This window comes from Leptosomus discolor, chromosome 1 (genome assembly GCF_034619465.1).
Source record: "Leptosomus discolor isolate bLepDis1 chromosome 1, bLepDis1.hap2, whole genome shotgun sequence".
NCBI lineage: Eukaryota > Metazoa > Chordata > Aves > Leptosomiformes > Leptosomidae > Leptosomus > Leptosomus discolor.
The window spans coordinates 207649390-207667759 of NC_141391.1; the positions used below are offsets into that span (position 1 = coordinate 207649390).

At 38.4% G+C, this 18370-nt stretch overlaps 1 protein-coding gene across 1 annotated transcript in view; it reads right to left on the reverse strand.

Annotated features, from left to right (window-relative positions):
* Positions 1 to 17727, reverse strand: part of HGF (hepatocyte growth factor) — a 56690-nt gene extending 38963 nt beyond the window's left edge. Inside the window, exons 1-4 of the mRNA XM_086462444.1 lie at positions 17673 to 17727; positions 5847 to 6012; positions 1620 to 1732; positions 889 to 1003 (exon numbers count right to left, since the gene is read on the reverse strand). Of these exons, the coding sequence (XP_086318570.1) occupies positions 889 to 1003; positions 1620 to 1732; positions 5847 to 6012; positions 17673 to 17727 (449 nt within the window). The remainder of the gene's footprint in view (positions 1 to 888; positions 1004 to 1619; positions 1733 to 5846; positions 6013 to 17672) is intronic.
* Positions 17728 to 18370: the final 643 nt, after the last annotated feature.

Genomic DNA, 18370 nt, shown 5'->3' on the forward strand with positions numbered 1-18370 from the left:
GCTCCTAAGAGTTTATTAGCTAAATGGCTAAAGCCAATACAAAAAGGTTCAAAGAGAAATGGTCAAAGAGTAGACCAGTACTTCATAGTCCTGCTAGTTTCCAGCAACTTTTGTTGTAGTTGAATATGTTTTTACCATTAGTCTTACTGGCTTCAGTTTTTGCCTTTCTTCTCTTTTCCTTTGCCAATATAGTTGAACCAAGTCTACTCTCAAGGTGTTGATATGGCCTCAGTTTCTCATTATATCAGGTCTTAAACTCAAAAGTTAAATCCTGTACCTGCTGCATTAGTCTTCAGTTACTGCTCACATGATATGAAGGAAAGGATTTCAATAAACTGTTCAATAAACATGCATTTGTTGCCTGGTCTAAGTGCTTTATAGAGTTTAATATATTCTACAAATAAATAGAGAATTAATAGTAACTATGTAAAATGTAGTAACAATAATTATATACTGATCAAATAGGTGGGCTAATATCCCTTGCTTTCTAACAACGCATTTTTTAAAATTACCCATTTCCTGGGAGTTGATTAGAAAAGAGTGATAAACTTCCAGACCCCAGGCTGAAGTTATGCAGATGTTTTGTTTCTGCCAGTAGCTAAGAGATCAAAAGGATATAAACAGCTAAAAAAGCTGACATAGGAAAGGAAGGGATCCAGACACACAGGCTGGCATTAGCAGAGACCTTTTTGGAGAAAGCCCAACAAGGTAAGGATTTTCTGGGATCTGGAGAACAGCATCTCTTGGGGAAAGGCAAGAATACACCTAAAGGATTTTGTTGACTAAGGTCAGTTTTCTCATAAATTCTTCATCTCCTAATAAGTCAAACCATGCTTTATGTAATCTGTCTGTGCACTATTCCCATTGTCTCTGCTTCTGAACTCTTACCTGTGCTCATGGGGGATCATAGAATTCCAGGCTTGACACTGGATACCACTTTTGGTAACAGATATTGTTCCTTTGTAGTCTGCGCCTTTTCCAATGATACAATTCCTGACATAGTCTATTGAAAGAAAAGAGAAGAAAAGTAGGAGTTTGGTTAATGTATTTAAAATTAGAGGTCATCATCAGTTTTCACATAAAGATAATATATTTCTGATAGCCTTTAAATACTTAATTATTCAAAATACTGTTTAATCGTCCACATACATTCTTCTCTCTCTCTTTTTTTTTTTTTTTTTTTTCCAAAATATTGATTGCTAACTTCCAAAAGAAAGCTACTGAAAAAGATTCCAAAGTGTCTGGTTGACTAAAAGTCCGTGTCTGAGGACTTAAGTCTCCACTCATTAATGAGATAAAGAGAAGCAATATTAAATCAATAACAGTAACTCATACAACTGAGCTTTTAAGCACAAAACTGAAGTAGCAATTCAGACTAGTAGATATGATGGTAGGCAAATATGCAGGTTGGAAAACTGAGCAAGAGCAAGTATGTAGATGAACTTGCATGACAGCAAAACCAGGGTATTTGTAAATAAAACTGTAGGATGCAGCTTTCAGAATGCATAAAACCGTCCCATGCCCAGGATGTGCTCCTACAGTCAAGAAGTCACTGACTGACCTCAGCTTTTTTCCCTGTCCATAGTTGGAAAAACAAAATCAGTAAATAAATCAGTTACCCTTCTTTTCATACAGATCAAACGCATGGTCTTGCTTCTTTCTCACACCATTTGTCAAGCTGTTGAAGGATAACCAATGGCACCGTTTTGTAACTCTGTCATAAGCAAAGGCCCTGCAAAGAAATTTTGGATGAGAAAAAAAATGTCTGTGTGGTTTATAATGACACATGGCCTGCCAAGGAGCATGCAATGACATCAGATTTATTTTTACTGGGAAAGTCAGAGAAACAGTCCAAATTACTATTTAAACCCACAACTGTGCTGACAAGGACAAGGAAACAAAGAAATTAAATTGATGTGGCCATTACATGAAATACCAGCTTGGTTGTTCACACTAATCTAAGAGTTCTCTTGTCATTAAAGATCTTTATTTTAAAAGTGAGATAAATGTGACTGAGACAGCATTTATGCCCCCAGTTGTGCTGCTTCCTGGGGAAAAAAAAAAAACATCTTCTCTGCTGTTCTTATAATATGCCTCTGAAACAGTTAAGTATTTCACACTGATGGCTTGAGGAAAATTCAAGCACAAGGAGTCTGTTTCTTGCCTAGAAGAAGAGAGCTGTTTAAAAATAAGATTATTTTTATTTTTATTTTTATGAATAATCTAAACTGTGATAGTGCACCTACAGCTTGTCCTTGCTTTGCTTTTGTTTTCTTTTTTCCTCTTATTTTTAACCGCTTTCAAGGATAGAGTACAACATGTGCTGAATTGAGTGGATATTTTGGGGACCAGAAAGACAAACAGAAATCGGAAGAGTAAAAACACTTTCTTTCAAATTTTTAAATTAGACATGCAGACTTTTTTCTCCTAACGTCATTTTGAAAGGAAATTCCTTAGGTGTAGGTAAAATACTTTTAAGGATTTTAAAAGCACAGTTGACTGCCTGGGTGGGGGCAACAGTTACTCCAATAAGAAAACAAACAAACAAACAAAAACAACACCCCCCAAAAAACCACCGACAATTCTTTTCTTCTCTTAATTTCTCATTAGTACCTAATAGCAATCAGTGACACGATACTACTGTCTCTTACCCACCACAAACTCTACATTTCTGTCAAGTCATCCCAAACCTTCTGAGATATTTTATTCTGACCTGAGAAGGCATTTTAACACTACTATAGTATCAAAAGACACAAGGATTCCTACACTACATCTGTACTTTGGCTGTGCCATATTCCTGAGCACTCCATCCCTCAACTCAAAGCTCTTTGATCTTCATTTAATTTACCATACCAGTTTTTCTGTGTGAGATCTTGTTAAAAATATTATAAGATGCTACCCAGCCTCCCCTCTCTTCTCTCTTTCAAACATCCTCTTCATTATCGTTTCCATCACCAAACAGATTTTTCATCCAACTGCTCTCTCTACTCTGTTGACTCCAAATGTTTCCAACCTGCTAACCTTCATCCTTCTGCCCTTGTTCAGCCTTCTGTTCTCCCCTGGCTGGTTCTCAAATATGAGCGTATCCAAGTGCCTCTAACTCTATCTTCACAAAAATATCCTTGACCTTTCCTGCCTTTCCAATTACATTCTCCTTTCCTCTCCTCCCTCCTAAAGTGGGAATGCAGAATACACTGTTTACAAACATTTCTTTCAGGTTTTGCCTTTCAGTCACCTTTTGGTTTCTTTCCAGTTTGGCTTCAGCCACTTATGCACATTAAAGTTTCTAACAATCTTTTCTTGGACCAAATCTGAAGGCTTTTTACGCTTCCAAAGTCAACATATTTAAGCAAATTCTTGGACTTTCTTCTACTGATACAGCCGATCACAACAATTTTTGTTCTTGCTATTTGTACTGAGATTGTTGGTAGATTTTCTGATCAGATACTGAAATCCTGTGGTCTATACTGGAATCCCTTTCTGTTACATATATATCTACATAAAATACAAAGACACTCCAGAAATTAAGCAGATAACAAAGAAGAAGATAAGCACAGCTTTGTAGGTAAGGAAGTGACATGCCTGTAAGTGTCATCTGCACAGCCAATAAAATAGTAACTATAGCATCTTTCTCTTATGTAGTTGGAAAAGCTGCAAGGATGACTCAAGGAAAACAGGGGGAGTAATGGTCAGCAAATGGTGGTGAAACAAAGGAGTAAGAACAGGTTAGCAGCAGATTAGTAAAGCTGATAGGGAAGGCAGAAAAAGATGCACAGAGAGTTATGGAGTCAAAAACACGAGGTAAGTGACTTAAGTTAACACTTAAGAAAATGTTAACTTCTCTTCTTAGTTTAGAATGCTCCCACAGCAACCAGTAAAGTAACTGGTTTTCAGTTAAGTTGGCAATAAATTTCACCTTGTAGTAACCATATGCTGGTATGAAATTAAAGACTGGAGATCCTAGCAATAAAAGGGAAACATTAGTAATCATTGGTTCCTTTAAAAGGGAACACATGTCAAATATGTGTTTACAGCAGCATCAAAGAATTTGCATGCTACAACAGGACTTATCTAGGGTCAAATGGGAAACCACAGAAAATCCCTCTTGCTCTGCTATACAGTGGTAGCACAGGCAAGACCTAATCACCTACACCTCTGCTGCTAGCCTTCCTTGCCAAAAATGTGTCAGAGAAAATTGGGAATTCAGAGCAGTCAGATTTGTAATTCTTTTTCATCTTCAGTGCAAAATAATTACATGACTGATTGCAATTCTGCTATCTGTGAGTAGGACTCTTCCAAGCTGTATTCTCAAAGTCCCTTATGGCTCCTCTATGTTGCTTTCTTGACTGATTACATTAGGGAGAATTTGCCCCTTAATGAATGCATCAGCCATTACCCCAATAGAAAAAAAAAAAAAAAAAAAAAAAAGAAAATTTTTAAAATTCAGAGATTCTAGATTATTATTCATGTAAAATAGACTCAACAAATATATTATCTAGTTTTTATTTTCAGAACACAAAACACACCATCCAAAGGAGCTAGAACTAGCTTGAGACAATTTTCCTAAGCAGATGTTGGAACACAGAATTGTTATCTGCTTGGCATCATTCAGAATTTTTTTATACTGTAAAACCTAATTTTGTAATACTCCTCACTGCTGATCATTAGAACTCAAGGAGCTCTTGCTATATTGAATACAACCTGATCTACTTGGCAATGATATCGGTGGAAGCTCTGCCAATAGGAAAAGGAGTGGTTTGTACCATGTGAAAAATATTAGTGCCTGGAAAATATTTTCTAGCAGAACTAAGTAAACTCTGTTCTTTGTATATATATAAGTAGTCAAAGTACAAAACAATACAAACTAGATCTTGCAACACTGGAATTAAAGGCTTAAAGAAGGATTAAATTACAGTTGAGGACCTTTTCTGCCAGGGAAGAACTTTTGTTATCATATTTGGTCTAGCTTCCCTTTGTGGTGATTGTCAAAACTTCTTTATGTTTCAAGATCAGGCTCACATTTAGCCCGGTACTCACCAATTCAGAAGTCATCCATTCTCTCCAAGATTCTCCTGCATTCGTGTCCTTTCATTTATTGCTAATGGTCTAGACTAAGAGAGGCCAGGGGGATAATTTAAGTCTAATACATGGGAAAAATAATGGTGATTTGTTCCAAAAAATAGTAGAGAATATGTACAAGGCAGACAAGCAATCAGCTGTATGATGTGTTTCTAAGAGACAGCAGATGCTGAAGAATAGCTATCACATACTCGTAATGATTGTGCAGCCCAGAAGGTTTGATTCCATTGTATCAGATTCGTTGTACTTGCCAGTGAACTTCAGCAGCACATGTATCTGTGCTCCATGTGTGAGGTTCCCATTGATTTCAGCAGGAGTAATGTGCAAAGAATGAAGACAGAATATGGTCTGAAGTGGTGCTGAAATACTGCAGCTGTGATGTGTGACAATAGCCATTTTATAAGAGACATTAAAATCTCAGAAATGTTCACCGGACACTACAGTGCAGCACAAGTCATCCACATCTTAATGTGAGTACATTTTTTCAGCTATGTTATGGAAAAGAGTACATTTTTTCAGCTATGTTATGGAAAAGATTACAGACTCGACAAGCTAAGAAGACAGAACAACTCAGATAAAGCGCCAGAAAAGACTGACCCTCTCTGGACAGGTAGAACAAGATCATGGAAATCAGAAAGCACAGTCTTTATGTTGTCCTCAGTACAAGCTACCACTGATGACAATTACAGAGAGATCTTTGGTCAAAGGTTGTTATATAGGTTCCATTAGGTAAAAAACAACAAACGTAGTAGAGATATACAACTTACTTGCAAGTGAATGAAAGGCCTTTGTTCCTGCTGCACCTCTTGGCACACTGCTCAGTGGTATTTAACAGCTTGGTTTTTACTTCCAGTGTTTTGTTTACTTTAATGAGCATCAACTCTCCTGTTTTTTTGAAATCATGAAGAGGATTTCTCCTTTTTCCTTTACTCTCTAAGAAAGAAGCAAAGAAGAAAAGCAGAAAAAAAAAAAAAAGAAAAAACATAAAGAAGTGTGGTGAGATTCAACATGGAATTAGATATTAATAACATTTATTAGGAATTATAGGAGCATTAGTACCTAAAGCATGGAGAAATTCACAAATATAAAATACAAGCAGATACTTGAGAAGAATTGATTATTTTAGATGGTGATCTCCATTCTCAAAACCAGGAATGTTAGGAATTATAGTAAAATTAATTTTTAACAAAGACTTGCATAATGCTTGGAAAGGGTAAAAGGAAAGATTTTCATCCTTCGTAAAATTTTTTCAGAACCCCCAAAATATCCCTGATAATAATAATCTGAGATCTTATAAATATTTCCACGAAAAACTCAAGCAAAAAAGATGAACAAAGGTCTTTTTTTGATGGACAGAGTGCAGTTACAATCAGATGGAAAAGGATATACATGTTACAGAGAATCATGATCTGAATGTGATAAACTGTTCTTAAAAGAGCAAACATTTTATCAAAACTTGTGATAAGAAGTGGAGCCTGTAAGTGACACAAAATAATCATTTGTCCTCCCTCTGCTCCAGTGAAGACTCAGTGTGCATGTTGTGTGCAGTTTAGGTGTGACTGAATTAGAGTTGTTAGCCTACAGAAAAGAAGACAAGGGGAGGCAGAGGCCATAGCATGGAAATGGTCTGCACTGCTGCAAATATTTCTGCAAAAAAGGAACGCACTGATCTGATTTCCATGTCTCTGATGAAAGGCCCAGAGGAAAGAGTATAAAATGGAGCAGGGAAGATTGGCTAGAGATGTTTGGCTAAAGTGCAAGAGGAAAAGTCTTTGATTTTTGCAAGGAAAATCCACAATTTTCCCAATATGTATGTTTTTTGTTTGGTGGTTGTTTTTTTTTTTTTCCCATAGAAACCTGTCTGCTAGTGTAGGCTGCTCCATTGTCAGTGAAGGCAGATGAGTACCTCTGGAGAGTGACTCTGCCTGTTCTGACAGATCATAGGGAAGACAAATTGCCCTTTGGATATATTCCTCCTATTTCACTCAATGATCCCAGATGATCGTTTTGGGTTATATGGCTAATCCACATAAATTTAGGTGAATTAATCCCTCTGTAATTTACAAAGTAGGTAACAGTGCTTTTCATAACTTCTTTCCATACAACTGTTTTCACAGCCGTCCTTTCATTTTTCTCTACAGAATCTGCAACAATGACAGAACACGAATGCTCAGGATCAATTTATTAAATTTTGACAGAATCTTTTAAATAAATGAAATCTCAGCCGAGTGCTCTGTTATTCTGAGTAGATAATTCCTCGTGCAAGTGCAGAGGGTACTCAGGTCGGCTAACTTTTGCTTGATGCACTCTGTGAAGAAGCTCAGAGTTATTCTCAATTTCAATAGCTGAGGCTCTGAAGGAGTTACTGACAATTCCACATATTATAAATCCAAAGAAGGATTAAGGGTGTTCCCTTTGCAGAACTTCCATCCTGATCATTAAGTGAGCTCAAGTTTTCACTGGATTCAGCTAAATCACACCTCTCAGTGGTGAGTTATCCCTAAGACACCTAAAAATACACCACAGACATTTAAATTAGATTTCATCAAGCTTCAGCCTTTAAAAAAAGAAAATCAAAGAAGTAGAATGTCTCTGATGTAATGTCCCTACAAAATAATCTTCATCCCATCCTACTCTCCTTCTTTTTGAACTGCTGAAGTTCACCTATGCCGTTCTTCTGTCCTTAATAGCTCACAATTTTAATTCCAACTACAAACATTTTCAGAAAAAAAGAATTCATTTACTCCAAATCCATGTTATTATTATATGAAGAAGCTTTTGATGAAAAGATCAAAAGTTAATAGTTTTGGTGCTGTGTTAGGGACTCATGAGCTCTTTTATGCATTTTCAGTCTTGTATTTGTGCACTACACATGCACCCAAAATTAATTATTATGTTTAGGGAAATGCTGTGCGGAGACTCTTGCCTTAAGTATCAACACTCTGTTACTAGAGTAAACACTCTTGTGTCTACACTGAAGCTGCTTTATTTTTTGCTATACCTGTGATAGAGCCAAAGTTCTGCAAAAAGGATTGCATCTGCTTTTTAAGACAACCAATCTTCTCTATATAAGTCTTCTATAAAGCTTTTGTGGTAAATTTCTCAATCTATTATCTTATAAGACATATTTGTTAGTTCTATGTTGTCTCAGCTGAGACTTTTATGTCAAATGGAGGTAAGAATCTGCACAGAAATATCAAAGTATTTTCTGTCAGTTCCTGATGCTAACATTTCCCATCTACTGATAACTGTCATTATCTTAATTCCTGATGATAACAGCTTCTTAAACTCAACAGCTAGCATGCAAGAATATGATTAAAAAAATCAAGAAATTCTGTTCTGCCTGAAAAACATGGCACACAGTTCTACATTTTTTTCCCCCTTCTTTTCCTAGCAGTTGTCCAAAGAGGATTATGGGTTTGATCTTGCATTTAGCAATTCATAACAGCCTGATTTACTTTAGCTTTCAAACAACAACATTCTATGACTTGCCTATAATCCAAAAGGCAAAGGGCCAAACGTATCTGTGGTGTGACTGTTAGAACCATCAGAATAATGCAAAGCATTACTTTTACAATACTTACAACAAAATAAATAAAAAATAATCGAGGCTTTTTACTTCAAACTGGGTGCTTTTAGTATTAAAAACTTAAATCAAATAGTGCCCTAGAAATGTTCTACATTAAAGGTTATCATGCAATGTGTTATAGCTAGTGTTCCTAACTTGTGACTGCAAGTTATTTCAGTTTCTTAAACTTTGATTAATCAGGACTTTTAGTTATTTTGTGGGCCATGTCCTCTGATGTTTCTTTTAGTTGAATATCATATTACTAAGGACATCTGACATTCCACTTAAATTTGAAAATAACAGCATCTGATTCAAACACAAAAGAATCCAGTCAAATATGAATCAACAGTTTTTTCTTCAACAGAAAAAATCACTGACTAAAAATATTACTTCAGTCGACTTTAAAAATTCCTCAAAAAGGTGAGGGTGGTGCCTCTTTTCATTTCTTATCATGATAGCAACAGAAAAAAAAAAGAGCTCAGCCAGTGCCCAAGGAGATGGGAACAACCATATTTGCTCTAGTAGGATGCGGCATTGCACAAGTACTCCATAATGTCATTTGGGTTTTCCACGGTCTCCCTGCTGGAGCTCTTCCATTTTCATAGAATGCTTTAAATATTTACTGAAGAAGAAAGGTTCCTCACACTGAAAGACTTTTACCTGAGAGCTACAAGAACTCAGCTTTGGGTTCCCTTACTACCTTTTTCATATGAGGTTTCTGTATAGTCTTCTCAGACATAAAGCATTAAGTGAGACTACTCAAACTATAGACCATCTGGGAGAAAAGATTTCCAACAATACCTTTTCTTGGAGTAGTTCCAGTCCATGCCAAATCCATAAGCAAAGATAAAGAAAATTATCCTTCTGTAGCATTTTAGTGAGAAAACTCACTAGGATGTTGTAGTACTTGTAGTCTAGAACCAACTTAACTGTAATTTTAATTATATTTATACAAAATAGAACCAGTAAAACACTCCCCCAAGTACCGAGAGTAACAGACACATAACATTCAATATCACAGAAAATAAGACACTTTCTTGATTAACAAGAGAAATAAGTTTGAATCAGCAAAGGTCTTTGTATTTTGATCTCTCCTGTTCTCCAGATATTTTTTAATCATTGGGCTAATGCGAAAATGGCAGCAAAGGAACTTCCTTTTGCTCTTCTGGCCCTGTGTCCCACACCAAAGAGGGCTTTGGGTTCCCACACCACCACACCACTGAGTCGTGAAATTACCTGATTATATTCTATATCTCAATTAAAAATTCACACCTTGCAGAAAATAATAGGTCTGATACTGAGCTATATAAGAGTCAAGAAATTCAGTATAAATATAACTTCAGGCCACTTAGAGAGTTCAAATAACTAAGCAAGTCAAATTTCAGAATCTCAGGTCGAAAAAGGATTTGGTTTTTCATTATCTGTTTAATGGTAAAAAACTAATATAGCCAATATGATACCATAGTTGTGGCAATCAAAAGAGCATACAGGATGCCAACAAGCCTAAAGATTAACTTTGTCCATTAGAATTAGATCAAAACACTACTTGTATTGTCTACAGCAAAATTTTACAATGAAATTATCTGACTTTATCTGCCTCGTTGGTAATCCCTTTCTCCTTCCTCTGCCAGTCCAGCTTTTTCTAATATAGATGTATATTTAGGCTTCAGAGTTATGGTCTTACAGAGTACAAGTGGAGCATACTGGCTGTCTCCCCTAGAAAAATCTCTACTTTTATGCATTTGTCACAGACTCCACAAACCTTTTGTTAAACAGGAATTATGATGCATTCAGTATGTCATCTTTCAGCGTTTCCAAGTTTCACTCTAGTCTATCCAATAGTCAGTGCTTTCTTAAAGAAACACATCATGAAGTCTCGTGATAATGTCAGAAGCCTCATTCCTTTCGTTTCTTTCTAACTTTGCCTCACATTTTACTATTCAGAACAAACACATCAAAACTCAACAGTAAATTTTCCAAAATGAAAAGATAAATACATTTAAATTAAAGGTATATGTTTAAATACAGATTCTTAATGAAATCTTGATGGTTTTGGTATGGAGTTTTGGTTCCTTATTCTGTTTGTTTACACTTGCAGAACTTCAGCATTTTACTAAGCAGTTATGTACTTTGTTGTGCTAAACTTTCAACTGTGTGGGGTAATGAATTTTTTTTCTTGTCATAGTTACTGATCTAAGTAAGTTGGATGCAGATCTTCATATCAGGGATGGAAAAAAGATCTATACTTTTGAGTTTTGAAAAAACATGGACACTTATATAACAGCACCACTGTTCTTTCTGTTTGTCAGATGTCAGAGATAAACCAAATCTTTGGTGGAAAAAAATAAAAAAAAAAAAGAAAAGAAAGATATCTAAATTCCTTAGGCTGGCAGATGCTGCCAGAGAACTGCAGGGATCATCTGCAGTCCTTCCAAATAGAACAATGAAATACAAAATAAGATGGCACTGGGGAGAAAAATTAAAAAGCGGGAAATTGTCCACACACTGTGTAGGAAGCTCAGAGAAGCTGAAGATTCAAAATATATTCCAGTGAAGAACAATGGTCATATAAAGCGACACAATTATTTCATAAATTTAGAAGACATAGTTCTTTCCTTTAATATCAATTGGCATTTTAGATCTCTGTTTAATATTTTGCATCATGTTTGTAATGAAATGAAGTCACTTGACCTTGAGAAGTTAACAGATGGACTAATTAGAGATTGAATTATTTGTGTTATAATTGATAACCAGGTCAGAATGTCAAAATGAGATTAGCTATTAACTTAATTTTGCAAATAGTCATCACCACAAGCCAAAGTAAACTGGATTTCCTCAATGAGCTAGGAAAAAAAAAAAAAGGAAGATGAATTTCAAGTGATTTAAAACTTGGGCAAGGGGTGTGTGGGAAATCAGAAATACACCATCATATGAAAGATCTTCAAGAAAAAAAAAGAAAAGAAAAAATCTCCAATACATCTGAAATAAATGTAGGAAACCACAGTTCAACACAATAAACACTGCAAACATTTTATCAGGGAACATCATACTGGACAAAAATTTCACCCAAGCAAATGTATTCATAAGTATGTATCTGAATGGAAAAGAAAGAAATAAGCACGTTAGATCTCAATAAAATGTACAAAGCAAAAATCTGCAAACCCATGGATTATCACACTGTCAGAGAACACTTTTCAGAAGAGATATCAAAGCTGAATGCTTATCTCAGTATAAATAGTGACAATTTAATATGAAAATAAAAAATAAAGTATGTTTAATTATATATACAAAATTGCATTTGGCAAAGCTTGTGTAAGAAGTAGAATCAATGAGTAGGGTTTGAAATAAAGCAACAGTTCTCGGCATACTTGGGTTGAGAAACAGTATGTAAATACAGTGAGGTGTTTAACTTGTCTCTAAAACATGGTTCAAGGGATACTTTTAATTAAATTCAATAATGTATTTCCAAGACAATCCTTTTCAAAGGATGTAAAATATCAAGGGTAAATTGCATATAGGTGCAGGCCCCACTATGACAGTGTAAATATACTGGCTTCATTAAGACCACAAAAACAAAAACCAAAACTTGACCAGATAGTGAAAGTAGATGGTTTCAGTCACCACATGCTTAAGTTAACAGCATGCTCATAATAATAAAAGAAAAGATGTTAAAGGTGAATGTTGATACTAAAATCATTAACAGGGTCATTAAATTATTGTTATCTAGTTTGGAAGCACTTTTTAAACAAATACATTCAAGACAATTTCCTCTCTTAAAGCGAGGAGTCACTTTGATAAAAAGAATTAATGCTCAACACATTTAACTTACTTTCATTTACTTTGACTTCTCCTTATGCCTTTCAGTATCAGAAATGTCCAGATTCCTGGCTAGAATGCAAAAAAGTGAACACCTTTTCCAAATGACTTCTCATTTGGAAAAAAAAAAAAAAAAAAAGAAAAGAAAAGAAAGGAAGAAAGAAGAAAGAAAGACCAACATAATGAGAAACTGAAACAATTCTGAAATGTGCCCAAGAAAAGAACTTTGTAGATTGAATAGACTTAGATGCCAGATTAAGTTTAATGTGGTTATTTATGTAAGACAATAATTTGGTGTGAAAGAAGTTTACCAACCATACCCATGAAAACTACAGTCAGCTGTACAGCTGGAAAGTCACCAAAATGAAACCAGCTGTCCAAGGTGGCATCTCTAGCTTGTCACGATTAAACGGTTTCTCAGAAAGGTATCTGGAGGATGATGTGATTATTTTTAACTTCTGAAATTTATTTTCTTGGGAAAAGACCCATCATAGGAAAAAAATCTAAATTTTTTAGGAAGTAGTTTGAAATACAGATATATAACATAGAGATAATTTTTTCCTTATTTTCACATTGGCTTTCAGTCTAGTTGTTGAGCAGATTCAGGAAATGCAAAAAGATATTTCTTTTTGGCTTTACATTGTGTATTATCACTCACACACACACACCCCCATGCACACACATCCTTTATTAGCAGCTGCAAAGATGGCCATGTTACTTGGAATCCAACTTCAAGTTTATGTTAAGTCCTGCCTTTGTAACCCTCTCCTATAGTCAGCGTGAAAGCTCAAGAAGCTAAGGATAATGTTAACAACTGATAGTATATTCTAAAATTGGATGGTAGATGCAAAGGGACAGCTCTTTTTCTTCCAAGAAAAGGTTATCTGTTCAGCAGGATGCTGGGACCCGTTGGCAGAGACAAATGTTCTTCAGTTTGTACTCTGACTTGCTGTATCTAACCTCTGTCTAAATTACTGAAAGGATTTTCCCTTGTAAGATGTGTCTTCTTATTCATTTTGCACAGGAATTAAGTCCCCACCGTTTCACATTGCATTCCGCTATATTTACAAGCCTTTGGTGTCTCCTCTGAGGCACCCGGCACGTTGTGCACTTTTGCGATGGAGTCTCAGTCGCCGCTGAGGATGTCCAGGCATGGAGTTGGGGGTAAAGAGAAATGTGCAAGTAGGCAGGGCAGGGATTTGGGCAAAACAGAGTGATAGACTGCTGAGGGCAGCAGAACAGCCCATGTGAGGAGTGATGAGAGCCTTGCTGCATGTTGTATACATAAAAACAGCGCTGCTGGCCAAGGCCGGGAGTCGTAGGAAGAGCTGGAGCTGAGACGGAGGGAGCAGCCAGTCCCCAGCTGGGCCAGCAGCACCGAGGACTGCCAGGCATGGCTGGGCTCATCAGACAGCACATGGGTGGAGGCCCACAAGCCATTGAAAACTCTTGCAGCTAGATTTTGCCAACACATATGACTAATCTGGAGCATGTTCCCAGCTCTGCTTCACCACAGCACTGCTTTACGTGTAGGTACTAACCACATTCAGGAACAGCTCTACTACCCTCTAAGGGCACTGTCAAAAAAAAAAACCCACAGAAAAAAGTTGGGGTCATAGCAAGGATGTCCTCACCCCTTCCCAGTTCTTTATAGTTGCCATACTTCCCCACTGCCAGGTAGAAACATTGCTCACGTCATGCCAATTCTCCTGCCACTCATGCTTCCCAAGCAAGCACGGAGATCAATCCTTTCTCACCTCTATGATCAATCCTTTCTCACCTCCATGCTGCCTTCTAGCCACTGCCCTTCAGCCCCACCTCAATGCTGATCTGGAGGAAGTGAAATTCCAACACACATCCAGTACAAGTAATTGTAAAATACTCAGGGCAACCCTCTCTTCTCCTCATCAAGCTTTTACCCATCAAGAGGCCCAGTTATCCTGCTTTCAAATCTCCTTGGAAAAGTTTGAAATGCTTAAGTGGCAAACTAATGTTCAGCATAAAGATCCAACGGGGAGATATTACACTCTCTGAGGGAGACTGCACGTTTCCCTTCCAACCCTGGCCTCAGTTGAAGTATTACAATAATGACAGATGAGCTCCTCCAATAAGAGGCTTTCCTTTCCTTGACTTCAGTGCACAATTTTCCAGAGTTTTATGCAACATTTTAATCTCGTGTCTTTCAACTCTATATTCTCCTGCTATGTTGCTTATGAAAATGGCATTAATAGAAACAGAAAATCTGTTAAGCAGGGTAAGTGCTGTATTACATGTGAGAGCAAAACAAGCAGCCCCTGGCACTGCGCACCAAAAGAATTCCATTAAACAGAAGGAATACAGTCTTCCAAATGGCAGAGTATCATTTCACTTTGTTGACAGTATATAGTATAATGATTATCTACAGCTGGGATTGGGAAGTATAAATCATGTTAATTTTTTTAAATATACTTAGCTATGCAGACCACAGGAATACACAACATTCATGCATCGATTAGGGTTATGGGATTATTTTTTTTTTTAAGCAATAGTTAGTTATAGGAACTAAGTGCAACTCCCACATCTCCATTAGCAACTGCTTCAGATCATCCAAACTACAGAAAGTGCTGAGAAATTTGAATAAACATACTTGGCTGACAGTCTTTTCACAGAAAAATACATCTTTAATTTAAATAAATCTTTAACATTCACTCTTTTGCAATACACCAGCCTACTTTTTGCTTTGTTTAAAAAGTCATTTTTAGTTTCATTAGATTAACATTATTCAAGAGATACTGTCTAAGAATACTGAATAATAAGAATATCTGAACAAGGAAGAAAACTCCCTGATAAAGTTATTAGCTACGGATTATTTGTGGAAGAGACAGAGACTTACTGGATATTGGTAATGACTAGGCAAGCAGTCTATAGGAACCTTGCAAATTTATCTTTCACCAATCACCATCTTATCTTTTATATATTAAAAAGAAACGCAGAAACTGATAGTGTGGACAGCTTGCTGACATTGAAATTTCTCAGTGTTTTCTTCACCCTCCTTATTCTTTACCCATTAATACAACACGAATGTATTAGTCAGCAACCTCTGTAACATGGGACATTGTCTTCACACAGAACTCAGGGCATGGGTTTCCAAACCTAAAAGATCCCTTCACAGTATAAATAACACTCATCATTAGGCACATTTAAAATAAGCTTTGACAGAACAGTAATAGAAAAAGTATGGATGTGCATTAGAAAAAGACTTCTTTTTTTCCTATTTTTAAATTCTGTTTTCATCATTTAGCTTGTTTTTTATATATAAAAATAATAAATATGTAGGCAAATATTAATCATTCTCAAAACCTTCCCAGTGAAAAGAATTAAACATCCTGTACAAAGACACCACGTATGTTTAGAAAGCAATCACTATGTTTTCAGAAAGGAATGGCACAACTTCCCCTTGCCTACATTAAAAATGCAGACACTTTTGTTGAAGATCATGTACTGTGAAAAAGCAAGGTAAGCACAATGGCAGCGTGTGGTAAGAGTCATCTTTCTTGCCCATAAGACAAACAATAGGATTGATTAATATTAAGGTGGGTGGCAGAGAAAAGTTAAGAAAGAGCGGGTTGCCAAGAAACTGTCATTATGAAACTTGGCTAGAAAACAAGTTCTACTCTGTGAAAAATTCTGAAGTTTTGGAAATCTGATTCTCCTCCACATTGAGATGAACCATCCACTCCTAAACTGGAGAGCCCATTGGTTAGGTTACAACTCTATTCATCAGTATTGGCAGTACTGAGGCTGTCTCTCAATCTCTTCTGTTGGAATATTAGATAGATCAAATATTTATTGAGCTTTTTAAACTAGAGACCAGCACTAAGAGCCTACCGTCAGGGAGAACAAGGACGTTCTCTCATTCAAGAAAAACACCCTGACTATCAAGAGAGTAAGCATGACTTAGCTTCTTATGAACTTGGCTATAGAGCAGTTTTTATATCTTTGGCCCATGGAACAAAGCTGTGGGAGTGGCGGGCGGGGGAGGGCATTTATTCTGCTTTTTTTTTTCAAACTAGACCATCAGTCAATGACTTTCTGTCACAGGTGAGAGTTTCTCAACAGCAGGTACCACAAGCTATTGTGAATGTCTCCTGCTGCAAATTTCTCTTTCATTTGATTTATGGGAACCAAGCCAAAGAAAGTTTCTGCCTAAAAGGAATTATTTTTGTGAAAAGTTTTGATGGGTCAGCATTTTCCAGTTAAAAAAAAAAACAACAAAACAATCAAAAACCAAACCCCAAAACAAAAACCTTTCCTAAGAAAATACCTAACCAGCTCTGGTCATCACTTTTCAGAGAGGTCCATAAAATGGAAATTGCAGTGTACATGGAAAAGGAGTTCAGAAAAGTGTAGTAGCATACATAGTGTCTGTATCTCTGTGTCACCTGCTAAGAATGCCCACGAAAACAAAACCATCACTGAGCAGACTGAGCACAGAAGCTCTGGTGAGATGTTCAGCATCCTACAGAACCACACTCCTACTGCAGGGGAAAAATGACAGGTTTTACTGCACGTGATGGTGCCAGTCTTTTTTTGACTTGCCCACTCATCACAAAATATTCCACTTTGAAATTCTGTTTCAAAATATGTCTTGTAGTCATGTCTTGGAAGCCATCAACATCACTTGCCCTGCACGCTGCCTGATGCCCTCAGACCTTGCCCCAGGACCCAGACGCTGCGTGTGCCTGCCCTCGCCCTGCCCGCTCCTGGCAGACCCTTTCCCTCAGTTGCGGCTGCCTTTTGTTTCTGTCTGTGCAAAGGTCTGACCCTAACAATGTTGCTGGAAGGAAGGAAGGAAAGGTTTGTAGAAACCTTTGCAAACATTTTTTTTTTCCTTAAACCTCTCCCCAGAGGGCCAATAGAAACACAGAGTTAGCTCTTCAGATAGCCAAGATATCCAGTCCAAGGGGGACACTTCAGGAAAGAAATTCAGCTAAAGAGCTTCCAGCACTTGATTACTTATTGTTTGCTCCTTCCCCGCCCCCCCCCCCCCCCCCCCCCCCCCCCCCACCTCCCGGATTTCATCGGGAGCGTCTAATGAAATTACAAGTATTTCAGTCTGGAAATCGCATGTTCGTGCTGCTGAACTTCAGCAAGGACATTCCCTTTCAGCAGCGTACTCTCCCGTTTTGGGTATTCCTTGTCAACTTCTGTTATTTAACATTTATCCTACCACTGGGAAATTCGGGATACGCGCTCCTGTCCTGACAGCGGCCGGGAGCACCCATGGGCAGCGATGAGATCTCCTCCTCCCGCCCTCAGCGTCCCCAGGGCTCCCCGTCCCGAGCAGCCCCGAGTTCCCCTTCACCCGGGGAGGAGGCGGCGGGAAGCAGCGACCTCTCCGCAAACCCCCGAAACGCTCCGCGTCCGCGTCCGTGTCGTCGTCCCCCCCCCCCCCCCCCCGCAGAGCGCGGACACCCCGCCGCACGCACTGCGCGGCTCGTCCCGGCCCGCCGCGCTGCCCCCCGCACCGCACCGCACCGCACCGCACCCCTGCGCGCCGCAGCCCTCCGCGGGCGCGGGAGGCGCTGGGCGGGCACCGGCGCACCTAAAGCCCCCGCCCGGCCACCGGCTGAGGGGGCGAGGTGCCTGCCCCGCCGAGCAGGTCGGAGCTGACGGAGCTGGCGGGGTCTCCCCGCCCGCCCCACCTGCGGGGGGGGGGGGGGGGGGGGGGAATGCGCCCGGTGCGCCGCCCCGAGCGCCCACCCTGGCCACAGCGGAGCGAAGGAGAGGGAAAATGATGGAGCTGCGAGGTGGACCGGGGGGGGGGGGGGGGGGGTGTCACTAGCGAAGTGCTAGAGAAACTAACCTGCGACAGGGATGGTGATGGGAAGCAGCAGCAGCTGATGGAGCAGCAAGGCTGGCAGGAGT